At 39.6% G+C, this 18746-nt stretch overlaps 1 protein-coding gene across 7 annotated transcripts in view; it reads left to right on the top strand.

Annotated features, from left to right (window-relative positions):
- Positions 1–18165, top strand: part of Crtc (CREB-regulated transcription coactivator) — a 59735-nt gene extending 41570 nt beyond the window's left edge. For 3 of the 7 annotated variants that reach the window (XM_069115809.1, XM_069115813.1, XM_069115814.1), the window contains 10 exons: positions 2947–3052; positions 4199–4322; positions 6013–6105; positions 9444–9599; positions 9954–10061; positions 10309–10470; positions 14043–14105; positions 15417–15491; positions 15788–15959; positions 16606–18165. In XM_069115809.1, the coding sequence (XP_068971910.1) occupies positions 2947–3052; positions 4199–4322; positions 6013–6105; positions 9444–9599; positions 9954–10061; positions 10309–10470; positions 14043–14105; positions 15417–15491; positions 15788–15959; positions 16606–16823 (1277 nt within the window). In that variant the 3' untranslated portion in view covers positions 16824–18165. Of the gene's footprint in view, positions 1–2946; positions 3053–4198; positions 4323–6012; positions 6106–7822; positions 7871–9443; positions 9600–9953; positions 10062–10308; positions 10471–14042; positions 14106–15416; positions 15492–15787; positions 15960–16605 lie in introns of all 7 variants that reach the window. The other 4 variants (XM_069115810.1, XM_069115812.1, XM_069115811.1 and 1 more) reach the window with 4 other exon arrangements.
- The last annotated feature ends 581 nt before the right edge of the window (positions 18166–18746 follow it).

Genomic DNA, 18746 nt, shown 5'->3' with positions numbered 1-18746 from the left:
GACAACATATCCATTCCATCCGGACAATTTTCCAGCTATGAATTGTCTGGAAGGAAGTTTTTTAAATAAAGAAACTGCAACGCTTTCTTCTTTGATTTCTGAACGCTAGAACCGAGCATATTTCAAATATGGAATAACGAGATTAATTTAGTCGTTGCATAGAAATATCGACAAATGAAATTTATTTTGCAATTTAATAGAGTTTTGACTAAATATACGATGTTTTGATGAAATTGACTTGCTGTTAAATTTGTATTTGAAGAAAAAGAAAGGAACGATATTTCATCTGTATAATTGCAGAAACAAAATTTTTGTATTTGATCAGATATATAATTCGATGACCAACAACGTACTCAGAGATTCTCGTTTATTCCCGTTTCAAAACCCTGCACGACAACCCTCGAAGCTCTCCATTTTAAGGCTCATTTTTTTCTCGAAATTGTCCTGGCTATCGTTCCCCGACCCTTCATTTAAAGAATCGTAGTAACGACGACGTAAATAGAATTGAACGTTTCACGCAGAGCGTGGTTAATCTAGAACGTAATCTTCGAACCATTAAGTCAGTTTTCGCGTCGTTTCTGGGATCCGCCCCGTTTGAAAAAGTACGTGCCTCGCGCTCGAGCCAACTGTGCTCCGCATAATAAACGCTTTCGGTTGTCGCGTAAATAATTCCGCCGACACGTGTCACCGATGGCGTGTATTATTTCGAGAATTATCACCACGTTTCCCCTCCGACGTTTCTCGTCAACTTTTGTTTCGGTGCGATTTTCACGAAGACTCGTCTCAGAAATTCCCTCATTATCATATTACCTAGTTACCTCGTTGTACGTCCGCCACTCGGCCTCGAGTGGCTGCCTGGCAAATTTTCGACGAAGATCAAGCATTTTAAGCCTTGCAAGCTGGTTTCTTATCTGAACAAGGATTTGTCAGGATCCTCTTTTGGTCCGTTTAATTGTCTTCCTTGATTTAGAGGTCATTCCGATAAGATATAAGCTACGTATATACAGTAGACACTGACAGATGTCGATATATACAGTTTCACGAAAGTATCATTTACAGACATTTACAGACATTTTTCATGAATACGTTAATGTGCGTTAATATGAAATATCTTGAGACTTGATTAGCACCGTGATATGATTATCGTGATCGTATTGGTAATGTTTAAAAGAAATCTGGAAATATTTATAGAGATTACAAGATATTTAATACAATATATATTACACAAGCATGCATGGTATTAGTCAATTATCTGTTACATTAATAAACTTGAATAACGTGTGATTATTTTCCTGTGATAATTACGTTCTTGAAAATAATTGTCCTTCTAGATGAATATTAATTATGCATCTACGAATCCTATTATGTAGAGGCGGAGTAAACCAGTTTGAATTCTGAAAAAATTATATTATCTGAAGAAATTTTTAATGCGAAGTCAATGCGCGCGCGCGCGCGTGTGTGTGTTTTTTATAGAATATTGACACGAAAATTACAAACCATTTTCTCGTTTTTCAATTTATTCAAATCATTTTATGACGGAAATATCAATAGTTATAAGTCGCCGTTTTATTTATTGCGCGAACTATTAAAAACAGAGTACGATACACGTTCCTACGATGGTCTACGTGTGAATTCAATTAATTGTACGTAGAAAAGTTTTACTTCTATCTTTTTCCCACCAATATACCATTTGAAAATACATTTCCTGTAGCTTGACGTATAAATAAAAAGCGACCTTTTTGTATTTTTATTTCGCGCAAATACTCATTTTATTTTATACGACAAAAGTAAAAAGGTAAAAATAGGACGAAATACAATGTCCAGCTCGGCTCTTAACATAGCGTTACAAATGTTTAATGAATTAATTCAGCACCTCGCTATATTCTGCCCTGTAATATACTCGCGAAAAATGGGGCACCGTATCGATAAAAAACGAAAAACTATTAAGAGCTTCCTGCGAAAGATTTGAAATTTGCGAACAGGTCTTTAGAAAGACGGGTCATTGGCCGAGGCAGGTTTTCCGATTCCGGTCGGTCGGATATACGCGGCTTCGATGATTCCCTCTTAATCTGTTACCGACCGGCGACACGAGGGGATCGGAACTGAAACGTTATACCCGTAGTAATGTTAGCAAGTAGCAAGCATTACATGGTGTTAGGTTGCTTCAACGAAATCGGACGCTCTGCCTTGGGACTACGTATCGTGTGCATCACCCTCCAACTATGGCACGTTTTAGAGCATAAGCGTTGAAAAGCTGCAATTGAATTAATTGTAGAATCACCAGAATTATCATAATCATGGATTCGTAATTTTTCATATAAATTTTATAAACCTTGTAGATTTGATGTATTTGTTTTATTATTTGAAAATGAATTAAATATTCCAGGAAATTTGGACTATTACATTTTCTTGGAAATTTGAATTATTAATACAATGAAAAATTTCACGGAAATTTGAACTATTAATGTAATGAAATTTTCTCGGTAATTTGAATTATTAATATAATGAAATTTTCTCGGCAATTTAAATTATTAATATAATGAAATTTTCTTGGATGTTTGAATTATTCGATGCTGCGTTTTTCACAATTTCAGTGATCTTTTTCTAAAGAATGTTTTCATCCTTGCATCATGTATTCTTTAATCAAAATGTGCATCATATTCATTACTCGTGCTAATTATAATTATGCTTTACACAATTGTGGTGTTTTTTTTACTACCATATATATGTTTTAGATTTACTTTCGTTTACCGTATCCTCCATTGCAATTTCTTAAGCTACAAACTGGACGCTTTTTAGCCACCGCTAATACAAGCGTTAATAGTCGACAAATTGCCTCGAACACGACAAAATTAACAATATTTAGAATTAATTATCTATCGTTTGATCCTTCGTATTGCTACTTGTAACTTTTTTATCTTACATTTTATAATTCGTTGTACATAGATCAGCATACCATAACCGGGTCCGGGAGCGACAACAGGGACCTGCATTACGGATTCATCGAACGGCCAAGATCGTCCTGTGAAATACCTCGAGTGCCTGGAAGCAAGTAAGGAAACTTTTTCTCTCCCTCTGTATCGACCAGCGATACCAACCCCGTATCGATTTCGATTAGCCGGCTCAAGGAAAAAGACGGCTGAAATTTTACGAATTTCGTGGAATATCTCCTCTTGATAAGTACACTGTCTATTGTTGCACACCAGTATATGCATTATTTATACGTCGTGGCTATTGTACGAAGTTTCATTGTATTCACGACGCATTATATCGCACATACTAATGCGCTCGTGCACAGAGTTTATATAATTTTGAATAGGGACCGTCCGGTCTGTCCTCGGGACAGTCTTAAATTTTAACGCGTTCGCGACAAGCGATCGAAGTCTAACTCTCATCTTTGTATTTTATTAGTCGACTTATCTATCATCTACTTTCTAGATCTTATCTATCATCTAGATCGTATAGTAGAAACTTGATTATTAAAACATCGATTAAACGATCGATCATCGAATCGTTAATTAGCAAAACATTTGGCGATGGTTGGCCGTAAGAAAAATTATAAATTCCTCAGCTTTTGGAAAGTTATCCGTTTAATGTTAACGTTTGAAGATAACAGATAATAAACGTGATAAGTTGGTTCGTGTAGAATTTTGCTATTCTAATATTATCCGATATTTAAGGGGACTACAAACGTTATAAATTGTACGTAATAGACATAATTGAAAAGAAGAAAGACATGTCAAATCTAAGAAGAATGAGAATTTGATAAATTCGCATGAATTGAGATCCAAAGATATTTTCATAAAATATTAAAGATATTTCTGATGTTACAATCGATATGTTTGAAATATTCAGAATGTTAGAAGTACAAATTTAGTGCGGAAATCTAGTGAAAATGCTTCCTTATTTGATTGCAAGAAAAATCTACAAGCAACACGTATCTCAATTTCTTCGGATAAATAATCATATTCTACTCTAGTCGAAACATTCCAGTTAGTTCAACAAATTCCAGTTAATCTCGTAGAATTTGAGTTCCTAGTTTTGCACTTTCGTATTACAGTTGGACAACATTGACATTGGTCGAGGTCGTTCCGAGAATGACTGGCGCCTCGAGACTCTGACAGTTACTATAGATTCTCGTGCGCTTCCCTCTCGTAAATACATCGATTTCTGATTGAAGCACGTATTTGTCTTGCAGCATAGATCCGAGCTCTCAGCCACCAGGACAGCAAATTCCCATAGGCAACACGCGATCGTTGCCCGACCTGGTCCACTTCCCGTCGGATCAAGAGGATCACTCGAGCAGTACACCATTCAGCAACGTAAGTTCGTCCAATTACGTGTCCTTCACGCGGCTCAGTTTCTTCTTAAACCTTACGAGGCTGCACATTCCTAAATCACCTTTTATTACAATCGTATCTTCCTTCGTTATTTTATTTATTTATTTATTTTATTTTATCGTGTTCATTATAAAGGGGAATGTCTGTCTTTGGTATTCGTCGGTCTAATCTCTTAAGCTGATTCGTCGTACGTTACCGCTGAAAGATATGCGGGCGCTTGTTTCTATCCGATAAAATTAAATTCAGTTAGAAAATTGCAAACAAGAAGACCAAGTACGGTTTTATACTTTATTAGAGAATTGTAATATGAAATTTATTTTTAAAAGATAACTTACGATAAAAGAACTGTCATTTGTAAGCGTTAAACGTTACGGAGCAGTTGTATTATTTTAGAAACTCATTGTCTTCGATTTCATTTCCTTTGGATAAAGCCCTTTCAAGTTAATACAGAGAAATTAATTCCATCGATAAAATTAAGGACTCGTTCAAATTTCCACGAATTAATTTTAATATATCATTGATAAGGTTTTGAATAAAGAAGAATATCTATATATAATTGATTGCATAAGATATAAACTATTGCTTTTAATAGTTCGTCTGGTATTAATATTTATCGTCACACATATTTCACGTGTTATCTATACAAATCGATCGAAGGGTTCATATATTTACCAGTGGCTGGGTACAGTGTACAGTTCAAACGTCCCCCTTTCTTCATATTTATTTCGGATATACTACAAGATCATGTAATTTTATGTGACTTTGACTCTTTAGCACCGAGTCTCCTTTGTACTATAGCCGAAACTTTCTTTCTTTATCTAGTTATCTAGCTATAAATTCTATAGTTATCTAAATTCTAAATTCTAATTCTAACAGAAACACGTTTCTTCTAGCTTCTCGCGAAGGAGAAATAACGCATTATAAATCGATACCACTTTGATCAAAAATAAATACATTTATCATTGAGTTTTTTGATAATTCGTTCAACTATGATTTGAATATACGTAAGGTATCAAAGGTGAAAAGGATGAAGAAATTGCTCCGAATCTCCTAAATTCGTCCGATTGAATTATCCCTTGAACCATTAGTTTCTGCAAATAGTATTTGCATAACTATCAGCTTGAGAGGCTAGTCTCTCTAATCCAAGACACGACTTTTCCTCTGTAATAAAACTGTAAAACGAAGAAAGCGATGCTCTGTTCGGATTAGCCAACTTACTAATTGCAATTAACTAACTAATATCACTATCGAGCTTCTATTCTCCTTCTCGTTAGTCAGATTATTTAACGTGAAGTAAGCCGGCTAATCCGGACGAGGCATGACAAATTTAAATAACAGGTGGTATCCAGTTCGAAATTCATCGTATCGCCATGTCGTATCAACTTCGTGCAAAAATGCGTCCGCGGAAACGGTGTACGTGTCGATATCGGAATAATCGCGCGCAATTACGATATATATATCTTTTTTTGTCCTATTTTCAACGCGTTCTCAACCCGTTTGACCGCGTCTACTTTTATTTTGTTCGCTTTTCTTTCTTTCTTACATATCCACTACAGACCGTGTCATATCAGGTAGCGTCGCGTGACGTTCGAGTAACATAAAAGACTTAGGTAGCGTTTCCTTGGTAGAAAGGAATCTGTTTTGAAATGGTGGTACTGCTGGTGTATTCCAGAGTCGTCAAACGAGCAGTCCCACAAATCTGTCGCCGACCAGCTTACCCCAAGCTGGGAGGCTATCCTTTTCGCAGGATCAGACCAGCGCCCAAGTAAATATCCTCGCGATCCTGTACGGTACACAGTATCGGGTTCTTAGAGAATGTTGTTGCACCTGCCAACTCTATAGCCGACAGCGCTGTGTCTTTCTTCACCGTTCACTTTGATCGATCAGAGTACTGTTCTCTATTCTCGTAACTTTGATTGAGAAATTCGCTTTGGATTGATCAGACTCGATATTACAAATGCCGTAAATATTTGACTTCGGGTTTGAAACATAGAGAAAGACGCGGTCTCGTCGACTATGCGTATAGTATATTAGGTACTTGCAAATGAAATAGCCGAATTTCTGACAAGATTTTTAAGATATCTATAGCTTTTTGAAAAATATCTGATTTCTAGTGATAATAATGAACCGTAAAGGAAGGGAGAAGATTTTATATATAAAGGAGACAGCTTTGAAAATTATTTACTGTCACTTAGATTTCCATTTAGAGCTTCTTGAATGTGGAATTTAGAACGAGTCTATATTCGTAGCGGTTTGGAAGAATGTGGTTGACCGACTGTAATTGACAATTCCAAATATCACAAGTTAGTAGGTCAGATGTAAAAATTAGATGAGAACGTATAAATTTAATGTGACTAATTCTAAGTTTAATGTTCGTTATTTCTGATTAATCTTTATTTGGAAAATATTATTCAATAGTAATTTTAGTCGTTAAATATCGAATCAGATGTGGCAATCGTGAAATCGGCCATTTCATATGCAACAACCTAAAAGAGAGATGCCTGGTCTCTATAAAGCTAGTTAGTAGGAATCAGAACGTAACGGCTGGTACATGCGTAGTGTTGCATGGAAAAAAGATGTTCTGTGCTTTTCTGTGCTTCGATAACCATCGCTGTGTTACGAGTACAACGTCACAGAGCTTTCGGATAAACAGTAGCGTATCGTCGTTATTAAAACGAAACGTAATGTTCGCGATGTTCGAACGCGATTTCCGTACGACTCGACGAGAAAGAACGAAATCGACGATTGGATTAGCGATTTCGTTTTTCCACGCAGACTTATCGCCACCGACGGTTATGAAACACTTAGATCGCCAGCTAAAGTGTTTTACTTTGTACGTAACTACTATGGCATGCCGCTCTCCACTCGCGTACAATTTCGATAGAGTGCCATTATCGTTCTCCGATGGAGCAATCACGGCCACGGTTTGTTAATCGTTATCTAGATTAGTCGTAGCCCGGCTGAATATCGATTTTATCCTACATCCTGGTCGTAAAACGTTAATGCACCGTGGCGAAAGAAGCGTAATGCCGATCGTTGCGTCGCGAGTTTCGCTACGAGTAAGTTCTCTCGCGAGACACGCGTACCTCGTTGTTTTAAATGCGCTAAGAAATTACGAAAATGTAATTTTATAATACACATATTTTTTCCCTTTAATCCAGCGATCGTATAGTTTGCTACGAAATGGTCAAAATTTTTTAAATTGCCACTACTCTCTTGTATTGTTGCTTCGAGTGAATTATAAGCGTTCGATGCATGCCCTCTTTTTCATTTAAAACGAACGATTCGATCAACGTTAACGATAAACGGTTTAGCGCGGTAAAAAAAAAAAAAAAAAAAAAAAAGAAAAAAGATTGAATTTGGTCTCGGATCGTTTGAGCGAATTAGTACCAGCCTCCTGTACGCTTAACGGCCACCTTTAATTTCATTTTATTTTTATTTTGCCTTTGTTGTAGTGTTTGTTTGTGTTTGTTATTTTGCAGAACCATTTATCAGTGCCTGTTAACTCTAGGTTCCTTCACACGTGTAAGGTTAGTAGCAATTTTTTGTTCTTGCGCTTACGACAACGCCGCGCGTTTCACTACAAATCTCCTTTCGTTCTTCGATTCGTTTTCCCCCATTTTCTTTCTTTCTTTCGTTTTTAATATCGTCCTGCTTCTTAATAGTATCCGTAGCTTGCGAAACAGAGGCAATAGTCGAACCTCACATGTAAAATACAGCAAAAAGTCACGGATAGTCGAACCTCGGACATGAATTCGGTGATCTCGTGACACCGCGTGTCAACGTTGCAAAGTAGAAAAAGTCTGGCTAAAAGTAGAAGTTTCGTGGAATCGTTGACACGCGATCGGGAATTAGCTCGTGTGCTTTTTCCAGACGAAAATACGCGGATAGAATTTCATCGATGAGTTTCTCACTGAGATCGTCGGAGGCGTAAACGTTCGATCGGAAATTTTTCCACCGCGTAAATGGAAAATGTTTGTCGTCCAGTTTCGAACTCGTTTCCATGGTCCGTTTCTTAGCTGGGGGAAGGTTATTTCGCCCTGGCACGATGGTTAGAAGTTCCATATCGGAGCTGGAGAACTTTGCCAGCTAAATGAATCCGATATCTTTGTGAATCTTGTTTGCATTCGCGAGGGCTCCGAGGAAAAGAGGAACTTTTATCGGTCGAGTCACTCGACCGGATAGACGTTAATTGTCCGCTTAAGAAGAAAAAGCTCGGCCGTCGCGGATGAATAACGTTTACCTGATAAAGCTCGCTGGTTCGTAATTAAATTGGAAATTGAAGAAAACGTCCGCCCCTCGGGCGATCTCGGCCTTTTCGGTTTCGTGTAAATACAATGGAACCTTTAGTATCCGAAGAGAAAATTGCAATGAAAATGACGACGAAGCCTTCTCAATCCGAAGTATTATTGCACTAGACAGAGACCTTAGACGATTTAAGGCACAACTGAATTCAACGCAGGTCAACGCTATTAAGAATCTTATGATTTGATTTATCAGCAGAATAAAAGATATACGATCTGCGAATATAGTTAACTAAATATTACATTTATATTACGTATTATCCTTCGTAATTATCCTTGTATTATACTTTCTGAAATATCCAGTGCCTACAAATAACATTGGCGTACTATTGTGCTTATTCCAGTATTTGTATATCGACTAATTGGGCCCAAGTGTCTTAAATTTACGTATCGTATCGTTTAATAGAATTTTCATATAATTATGAAAATTTGATATTATGAAAATGAAAAGATTTATTGGAGAACGAGGACGTATGTAGAACAATATACAACTGTAGAATAATAATTACAAAGAAAACTAATTACAAGACCGTTCTATCATCTGGAAATTCCTTCAGCCGAACAATCACGTATCTCCCTATTAATTCGGATAATGGAGGTTTTACCGTACCACGAAAAGAGACGAGCACCGCGGTCGTCGGTAAACCGCGTTTCCCGTGACTTTGAACGTTCGCAATCGGCATAGAAATCGATCGCGCGAGCCTCGCATAGCTACCGCTACTAACCATTCAGACTGAGGCTAGGCGAAGGAAAAAAAGAAACCGCCGACCGATCGTTAATAGCTGTGCCTATGAAACAGGGTGTGGCGCTAGAAAACAGCACAAGTACTTCGCAACAGGATCTTCAGAGTTATTCGCAACAACCGGTGCCTCAGCCACCGACGGCGACGTCCCACAGTCCAACTGGTCACTACATTTATCAGCAACCGCACAGTCCTGTGCCACCGCAAAGTCCAGTTAGTATATCACGTTATTCGCGTTCGTTTCTCCTTTCCTCTGCCCGATTCCTCAAACATTTATACCCTACGAGGATCTCGTTCGCAAGCTTCCAGCTTATGAAACGAGGCAAAAAACGATCGGATGGTAGCTTGAAATTCTTTCGCAGTCGAAAGGTCGACCGCGTCGTTTTTCTTTTTTTTTTTTTTTTATTTCCGAGCATCCTGTCGGATCGAATGATTTAAACCGCCACGAAGGTTAATTGGTTTTTAGTCGCGTATTTTGCCAAGGGCAGAGGACGACGGAGTATAGGACGTGTGACAAGGAAAAAGAGAATTTATTGATATAATGGTTCTTCTTGTGGCTGTTCTTAGAAGTCGTCGCAGACACAGCAACCGCAGCTCAACTCCTTAGGCTCGTACAGATCCTCGCAGCAGGTGAATAGGCCGTCGCCTCAATCGTCACCCGGACTAACGATTCAAGTAAGTATTTTTATAATAAGTGTTTATGGACCAACAATGGAAAAATAAATAACAATTAAGTAGCGGAAATATAATTTTGCAAAGATTCGATATTTCTTTTAATTATTATTTTATAGTTACGAGCATGTTATATACAATATACGATAGGTAAAAGGCAAAAAGTACGTAGAATTCGATCGAATAATAAAAGAATAAAAGAAATAATACAGGAATGTAAATAACTGGTATAATCTGTGATCGATCGCAGGGCAGCCCATTGAGTTACAGTAATAATCCATCGGCGCCTCCTAGTCCCACGGGTCATCCAGGTCCACCGAACTTAACGTCAGAGAACATCGACCAAAACAATTACTTCCTGAACCAGGCACAGGCAGCGGCGCTTCAGCAGGACTTCGAGCAGTTCACGATGGTTAGTAAAAGGAGTCCGTCCTTATCGTGGAGTATCGTGGTTTTCGTATTCAGCCACCGTTTCGTGTTCTCTTCCTTTCACAACGATCCAACGCGATGCCTCAGGTTTAAATCTTTCAGACAATTTCACGTTGTCTTGGTGAGAAAGTATCTTTGGAAACGACTCGACGAATCGTCCCGATCGTTCGTTCGATTTTACCGGATTCGGAGCGTCGCTCAAGGGATCTTCGAATATCTCCCTTATTACCAAGAGTGGCGCTATCGACATCACGTTGCGTTTCGGCCGTGAACAACTGCTTCACCGGTGTTGTTTTATTGCTCGTAACGCGGAAGCTAAATCGATAGCACTGCGGTTGAGACATTTTATTTAACATCGCACGGCAGTGGAGCACGCATGCTTCACGTTCGACTCGTGCTACTTTCCATTATAATTGATTTTAATTTATAATTGTAGCGAAAACGATGATTGATTTTTTTTTTTTTTTTTTTTAGATAGTAGCGTCTTTTGGTACCCGGAATCGAGATTATGATAAATGATCTACAGTGGCTGATAAAAGTATTTCAACGCTTAAAAGACACTTACGTATGTAATTGTACGTGTTGCGAAAACATTTTGAAATACGATCAGCACCGTAACGAGACACGATCGTTATGATCGTATTGCTAAAGTTTGAAACCAATCTGAAAATGTATATAGAAATTAAAAGACACGCGTGTTATATGTATTCGTAAAAGATTTCTACGAGCGTTCGAACACTTTTGTAAGCTACTGTGTACGTCCTAATTTATGGTTAAACGAAAATTACACGGTTCTACGGAAATAACTCGTCACGGTTCCACGCCTTCGTCGTTTAATCAGGTACCTTCTACGATATAATTACGCTTATAGTAATCGCGCAATACGAGCAACATTTTGTTTAAAAAGATTCAAATGTATCGATCAGAGACTAAAGACACACAGAAGTATTCTTTCGAAAAAAAAAAAAAAGAAAAAGAAAGGATAAACATGGACAAGGATACAAAAAACTTCATCCCGTGTTGCGTCGCTTTTCCGCTTTCCTTTGATCGCTAGTTTTCCATACGAGGCGCATTGTTTCGATCGAAAAATTCCTGGCGCACCAAAGTACATCTCATCCATCGAATAATTCTTTCACGGAAACTTCTGACGATTCGTTCGAGAGACGCGCAACTTTGCATCTCTGTAACGTAGATCACGCGGACTCGACAACAACTACGTTTTAATTGGATCGTAATTGTTTGTTTGTGCATACGGAAGGGAGTGGTAAGTAGGCGAACAGTTATCGTTTCGTTTGCGTAAGATTTTGGGAATGCCGCTGAGTATGTATGATTTTCGACGATCCTTTACGTAGAAGCGATCCATGTAGACGCCACCTACGGTCTCGATCTGCATGATACGCAACGTCTCGTCGACGTTCGTCGACACTTTTCTCTTTATTTGTCGAGCGCGTGTCTGATTGCGATGAATTTTAGGTTCGCTCGTGATGAACGCAATTTCAACATATTCTTGGCGCTTAATTGCTCCTATGATTTACTGCGTTACGGTTCTCATTCTTTCTGAATGCGTTTGTTTTTCTGTGTTGCCTTTAGGTAGTTGGCCATTTGTTGTATATTCCTGTATCGCGTCGAACGAGCGTTAAATCTTTGCCTATCATAATTTGATATAGAACTAAGCCCGATAATTGAATATAAAGAACCTGCCGATCGTTTATAATCTTGATCATATAGGAATAAATAGAAAAGTATAATAATTAGCAATATAATAAAAGCAAGAACGACGATGCTGGTTAAACGTGGAACGTTGTAAATAATTGGAATATCGAGCACGACATTTTTTTTAGCGAAATCTATTTATTTTAAACTGTTTGTTTGTCCCAAAAATAGCCCCTACGGGATCTCGAAAATTCATTTGATATAAATGGACTTTTGCATACCTCGTCTGAAAAAGTAAAGGCAAGTTTTTTTCATCATTAAAATATAGTCACATAATTTTTATTTTTTCCGTTCCACCCTATTAAGTATACGCTATTATTAGCATTGTGGCGTATTATTGAATGGTATGCAATCATGGTGCGAGACAAAAATAGACAACAAATGGATACCGGCCTCTTCGTTGCTCGAAGACCACGATTTCCCCTCGATCGTGGCTCATGGATATCCGTGCATAATTTTTCGCCGTGTTCCTCCACGATGGCTGACCTTCACAAACCTAGACGATATGAATTATTCCACGTGCACGTGTTACCACGAATTTCTCCGTCACTCACGCTTTTGGTATGTCGCTCGTTTTGGTCGAGCGTTCCGGCGATTAAAAAGGTCAGAAATTATGCGAGTTAATAATCCATGAGCCGCCTGTGTCGTTGTCGCGTGCATTGTTAATCATCGCTCGTATCGACGAGCGATTAACGATCTCTCTGTTACAAGTACGGTTCGCTTTGTTCGCTTCGAATTCTTCGTCGTTGGGATTCTTCCACGGTTTGCAAAATCGCGCAAGCTGGAAGAACTACGCCGCCCCAAAAGCTTGAAATTACTTTCCACTTGGTTTTCTGCATGCGTTCGTAATTTTCCTTTGCCGCGAACCAACGTTTTCGTTGCCGTCCGTAGCGAAGTACATAATTTTTCATTGCGCCCGATCGATAGACGCAGTGATTCTACGGTGCATCCTTTCGAACACGCGCTTCTTTTTTTCGAACGACTGCACCAGCTCGTATTAGAGAGACACGATCTCTTTTCCCCTCGCATTCCAGCGGCCGGGTTACTGGATATCCGACGAATTTAAGGTGTCAGCGCGCATAATGACAAAATTGTTTGTATCAGTTACGAAATGAAATAATTATCCTAGCAAGAGATCGATAAACAATGCACTACACGAGCTTCTCGGAAGACAAATTGATCGATTACATTTCTAGTTTTTACCTAAACATATACATAAGTATTTACGTGATTAGTAGACTGCGGATATTCATGCGTTTGTATGTAGAATACATACGATATATAAATACAAGATATCTAAAGTAAATTTACTCGCTAGAATATTCAATTCTTACTTGGGATCTGTTTCTTTCTGATTTCGGTTATGTTTGGGAAAAATCCGCGGTCTAACGATCCATGTTTGAATCTCTCAGAGAACGAAAGAACCTTTTTATCGATTAGAAACGCGAATCGTTAGACTTCGCACATTCATGTATTACACCTTGATATTTACTTCTTCTATTTAGAGTATCATCGCAATCCTGTTATTCGATACTTTATTGCCAATAATTTTCCTGTTATTTATTCGAAGATATCAGATACACGAGTATGTATAAATCATATGCGAGATGCAATAATTTGTTCAAAATAGGAACATGATACACATATTAGCGATCTTTCAGCGCGAATCTCAATGAACTCGGCCACCACCAGCCTCCACAGTTTACATTTCGATGGTTAATTCTTCACCCTCGCATAAGAAAGAAAAAGAACAGAAAATACTTCTCTTTTTTAACTGCCTCGTTCTGCGAATACGATTGAAATGTTAAGCCTTGATGTTTATCTGTTGCCCGCATCCGTCAGGATTGGCCGAAATTCGCGCAGCAGCTCATGGAACTTGGTTGCACCTGGAACCCGCAGATAGAGGTGAAATAACGCCCTTGACAAACTATATGAACTTGATCCTTTTCTCACAACCCCTCGACACGACGAGCTTCCACTTTCTTCTCGCAACTTTCGCGTTCTACGTGCCGTCATCCGTTCTCCTACTTCGTTATCTTTCTTTTTTTTTTTTTCTTTCTTTTTTTTCTTCTTCTTTTCAAGCAGCCAACGATTGATCGATGTCTACGGTCGCGTTAAAAGAAACTCACGGTGTTATCACGATGTGGTCGTTGGCGCGATAATTGGCCGGTCTGGAGGCAAAGAAACGCACCAGGCGGTACTACGATTTAATAAGAACCGATCGTCGGAGCGTTTACGTTCCTATACTTCCGCTTTATCTGGCAACCTTGTCCTTGAACGCCGCCATAGCACCGAATCCCGTGGCAAAATTTACAAAACGACGTCGTGATGGTTTACCGCACGCTTTACGCTGGATATACCGAGGTTCTAAAAGATGAATAAGACGTACCAACGTGAAAATTCCTCGGTTCGACTCGCGTGGCGCACGAGGTCCATTTGCTCAGCCCGCGATACCCCAACGAAGCCGCCGCGTTATCAGGATGGTAATTTTATTATGTAAGTTTCGTATATTCCTTTTAACGTAATTCGTTCTGATGTACCGTAACGTTCGGCGAAGGAAAAATCGAACGCCAATTTCTATGAACGAACGAAACGAGCAAAAGAAAAGAGAAGAAGGAAACGAACAAATTGCAGCATTTTTTCGCGAGTATCGAACGTTCCGTTATCTCTGAAGGAATATCCGTCGGAATTTTCATCGAGAGTGATTAAAAGCTGGTAAAGTCATTACAACGAATACAGGCTAGAAACGGAGGAACGGTAACGACCAATTCCACTAAAGAATGAACGTATCCACGTGGCGAATAAAAGCGCTTACGATTCGATCCGCCGATCCGCCTTTCGTTTCTCCGTTTTTCTCTTGCGTTTTCTTGCTCCCGCGCCCTTCCTTCTCTCAGCCTGTCCTCGTCGTTCGGCCGCACCCTACCCTTTTTCTTCGCTTCGTCCTCGCATGGAATCACCCTCGAGCTGATCGACTACGGGAAGAACGCAGTACATGCCGATGTAATTAATACACGACGATCGAGCGGATCTAGCGTCCACGGATCAGCTCTTCCGCTTCCATCCTCCCTTTATTTCTTTCTCTCTGTCTCTGTCTCTCTCTTTCTCTTTCTCTTTCTTCCGATCCCTCTGTTCGATTCACCGGAAGAATTTACATCGACGATATATCGTTACGAACATAGAGATTCACTCGTTTTTATTTTGTGTTTTTCGCTTCAGATGGACACGCCCGTGCCGACCAACATGATTGGAACGTATATCGGTTCGCCGAATCACACCACGAATTACACACAGGTGAGCAAGATTCTTCAACATTGCCGAACGGGCGAATTTTTCAAAGGTCGTAAATTCCACGCGTTTCTTCTTCGGCAACGTTTATTTACGTTCGTTCGCATGACAACCTCGTGGTGTTCGAACCGCGTTAATTGATTTAGTAGAGTACCGACGTGTCTCGCAGGTAAACGAACAGACGCTGCGAGAATCCGTTAAACTATAATTGACGTGCTCGCTGTACCGAGTGGATTTAATGGTAAAATAGTAGGATTTCGAATGCTCGACGGAGTACAATTCGGTTTGGCATTGATTTGCAGAACGACACGATGAACGTGGGAGGTGAGTTGGGCAGCGCAGATGCCGGGTACTTCAGCACGAGTCCCCAAATGCCGTATCAACCTAACACAACGACCACTACTAGCAACAACAGCACCACTACCCAGCAACTCACGCCTCAAACACCGAACACCCCAACGATCATTCTCACTGGTGTGTTCTTGTAAAATTTTTACTTACGTCAAGAGATACGTGTTGCCTTTTTCTTCTGCTACGTGTATCAACCAAAATTATTCGCTCATTTTCGATTTAATCATATTTTTCTGTCCAAACAATTTCTTAAATGTATTCTTAACACTTTACCGACCGATAGCCTGGTAATCGGCTTTTTGTCGCCGACAATCTCTCTCATTATTTGAACAATAATTTCTTATTTAGTACTAAGGTACCTTAAGGTCAGTTGCGTTGCTTCGTAAGTTGCCACAGTTTTATACCAATTTGAAAAACTTGCCGTTCGCGATGAACGAGAAGAATGTCGTTGGAGAGTCCAAACCGAAACAGAGCCGGCGCCAGGCAGAATCTGCACCTGAGCTGCTGGTCCGACGTGCGTATGCTGTTGAACCACTAGCGGTCGGTAAAGTGTTAAATGAAGTAAAAGGATACGGTAAAAGTCGTTACCGATATACGTATGATAATTCGCAAAAATTGCAGGAGAACGTACTTAATAGATACTTTTCTCTATAGTTGCGCACTAATAAAATACGATGTATCGGTTAAACGTTATCGAAATATTAAATATTAAGATCAAGAGACAACTAAGATGCGATTATCGAGGACCTGAACGATTCTTCTTTCGCAGACTTCTCCGGGGCAGACGACCTTACGAATCCAGAATTCGTAAAAGATCTCGGGACGGCGATGATGGGCGACTTCGACCCAGATCTTTTTCCATCGGACGACGCTTTGAGACAGGGTCTCGATCCCATCGACATGGATGGTCTACAAATGCTCACCGACCCGACGATGGTTATATCCGATCCCAGCGCCGAAGCCCATTTTAGGCGGGATCGACTTTAAGGCGAGACATTTTACTCATTTTCGATTATGCGCTGACTATATTACGTAGGAAATTTTATCTGTCCTGGTGTCGCGATTTATTCTTGGGACACTTTGACAAATGGGACGAGTCTTGTTCGCGGCCGTCGATGCGCTTCCAACGGGAAATCGTCTTTCTACGAACGGAGCGATCGCTACCACCGCCATATCTTCGTCATCGACGTCGGAAAAAAGGAAAACGAGAACATCGTAAATCGATTAAAAATAATCGGTGGGAACGCGATCAACGAATTAATTATGCGATTCGTTCGATCTTTCTCCGTCGAAAATGCTGTAATATCGAAGACGAAAGCAACGAGAAATTACGATCGTACGTCACGAAGGCGAACAATCGGCCAGAAAACGTGTTCGCGTTGGAATCGACCAAGCGACACTGATGTCCCGTTCGTGATAAACCGTTAATTGAGGATTAAGTAATACAAATCTTTATTAATCCTTTTTTTATTTTATACTACTTTGTACATTGTATCATGTATGATCTCTAAGAAGCACAAAACAAAATGTCTACTGATTTATACATGCTTTTATCATATACGATCCTAGTAAGGTAAAAAAGAAAGATACTACTGTTTAGGTGAAAATTAACGTTTAGCGAAAATGATAAAAGAAAAAAGAAAAATAAGAAAAAAAAATACAGAATATGGGTTGGTTATGCTCCTCATCGACGTACGGGGAGTACTTAACGGGGAAGAAGCTATCAAGCATGTGAAACGCATAAAGACATAGACAGTGGAGAGAGGAGGGAGACACCCCTCGGTGATATCTCGCCGAAAACGATCGAGCATTTGAACACTTTACTCTCTATCCTTTCCTTCGTTGTGCACTCGCGCTCGATTCAGCGTTCACCTACATTTCGAATTTCCTTTCCTGAACCGCTAACCGATCGATTTCGCCGAATCGTTGAACAAAGACGATTCGTTGGTTTCCACTTTGTACGTTCGAATTCGAACATAGCGAGTTCAATTCGATTCTATATCATTTTCTTCGTTCGCAGTGTCGCTTCGCGCGGTAGACGTTAAACGAAGAGAAAAGTAAAGGTAATTACTACAAAAGAATGGAAATGAGAAAGAAGAGAAGAGAAGCAAAGAGAGAAACGAACAAAGGTAGGAAGAAGGAAATAAAACCGCAGAGACGAGTGTACCTTCGGCGGTCGTCAATTGTTTTTTGAAAGTAATACGCTGTACTTTGTATACACGTAAAATATTTAAATTGGATGCCAGCGGCCGCGCTTGTCGCGTTAGACTTATTCGACTACTATAATAATTGAGAAAATAAAAAAAATAAAACGACGCTTATATCTGTATACAGTGTACGTAGTGATAATCGACCTTTTTCGAGCGTCATTTGCTCTTTGATTATATAAGCGAACAGGAGGAACGACCGAACGAAAACGAAAAGCGCGTCCACGCAGGAAAACTTAGACTACGACACATTCGAAAGTGTTAACAGGACTATCCGCAAACTATTCGAATCACTCAGATGTTTTGTACCTTAGAATTTTATTCAACCACGCATTATATCGTATAATTGTATATTGTTAAACATTCGTCGTACGTGTTAAATAACGATAAAAATGTAAAAAAAGAGAGCGAAGATGAAAACGAACACTTTACAGCGACCGCTTTATAGCCGCTCAAGTACAAAAAGGAGGAGCGCACGGTAAAGATATTGGCTCTAGCGGAGGCCGCGTTCGCACCTATCGAATCGATTCGTACGCTCGCGGCGCTACGACCATACTAGAAATCGGTCGAGTAATTCGTTTATTCGAGGCAAACGGAGAGGTTGATCGGTCGAGACGCTCGCTCGAGCGCGAACGAATGGCGCGTGATCGAAAGCCTGACACGTTTGTCGAAACTTTTTAATAGAGTTCTATTGAAATTGAAT

Source organism: Bombus flavifrons, chromosome 6, assembly GCF_040668555.2.
Source record: "Bombus flavifrons isolate JBK064 chromosome 6, iyBomFlav1_principal, whole genome shotgun sequence".
In the NCBI taxonomy this organism is placed as follows: Eukaryota; Metazoa; Arthropoda; class Insecta; order Hymenoptera; family Apidae; genus Bombus; species Bombus flavifrons.
The sequence above is the reverse complement of the archived record's forward strand: the minus strand, read 5'-3'. Positions and strand labels throughout refer to the sequence as shown.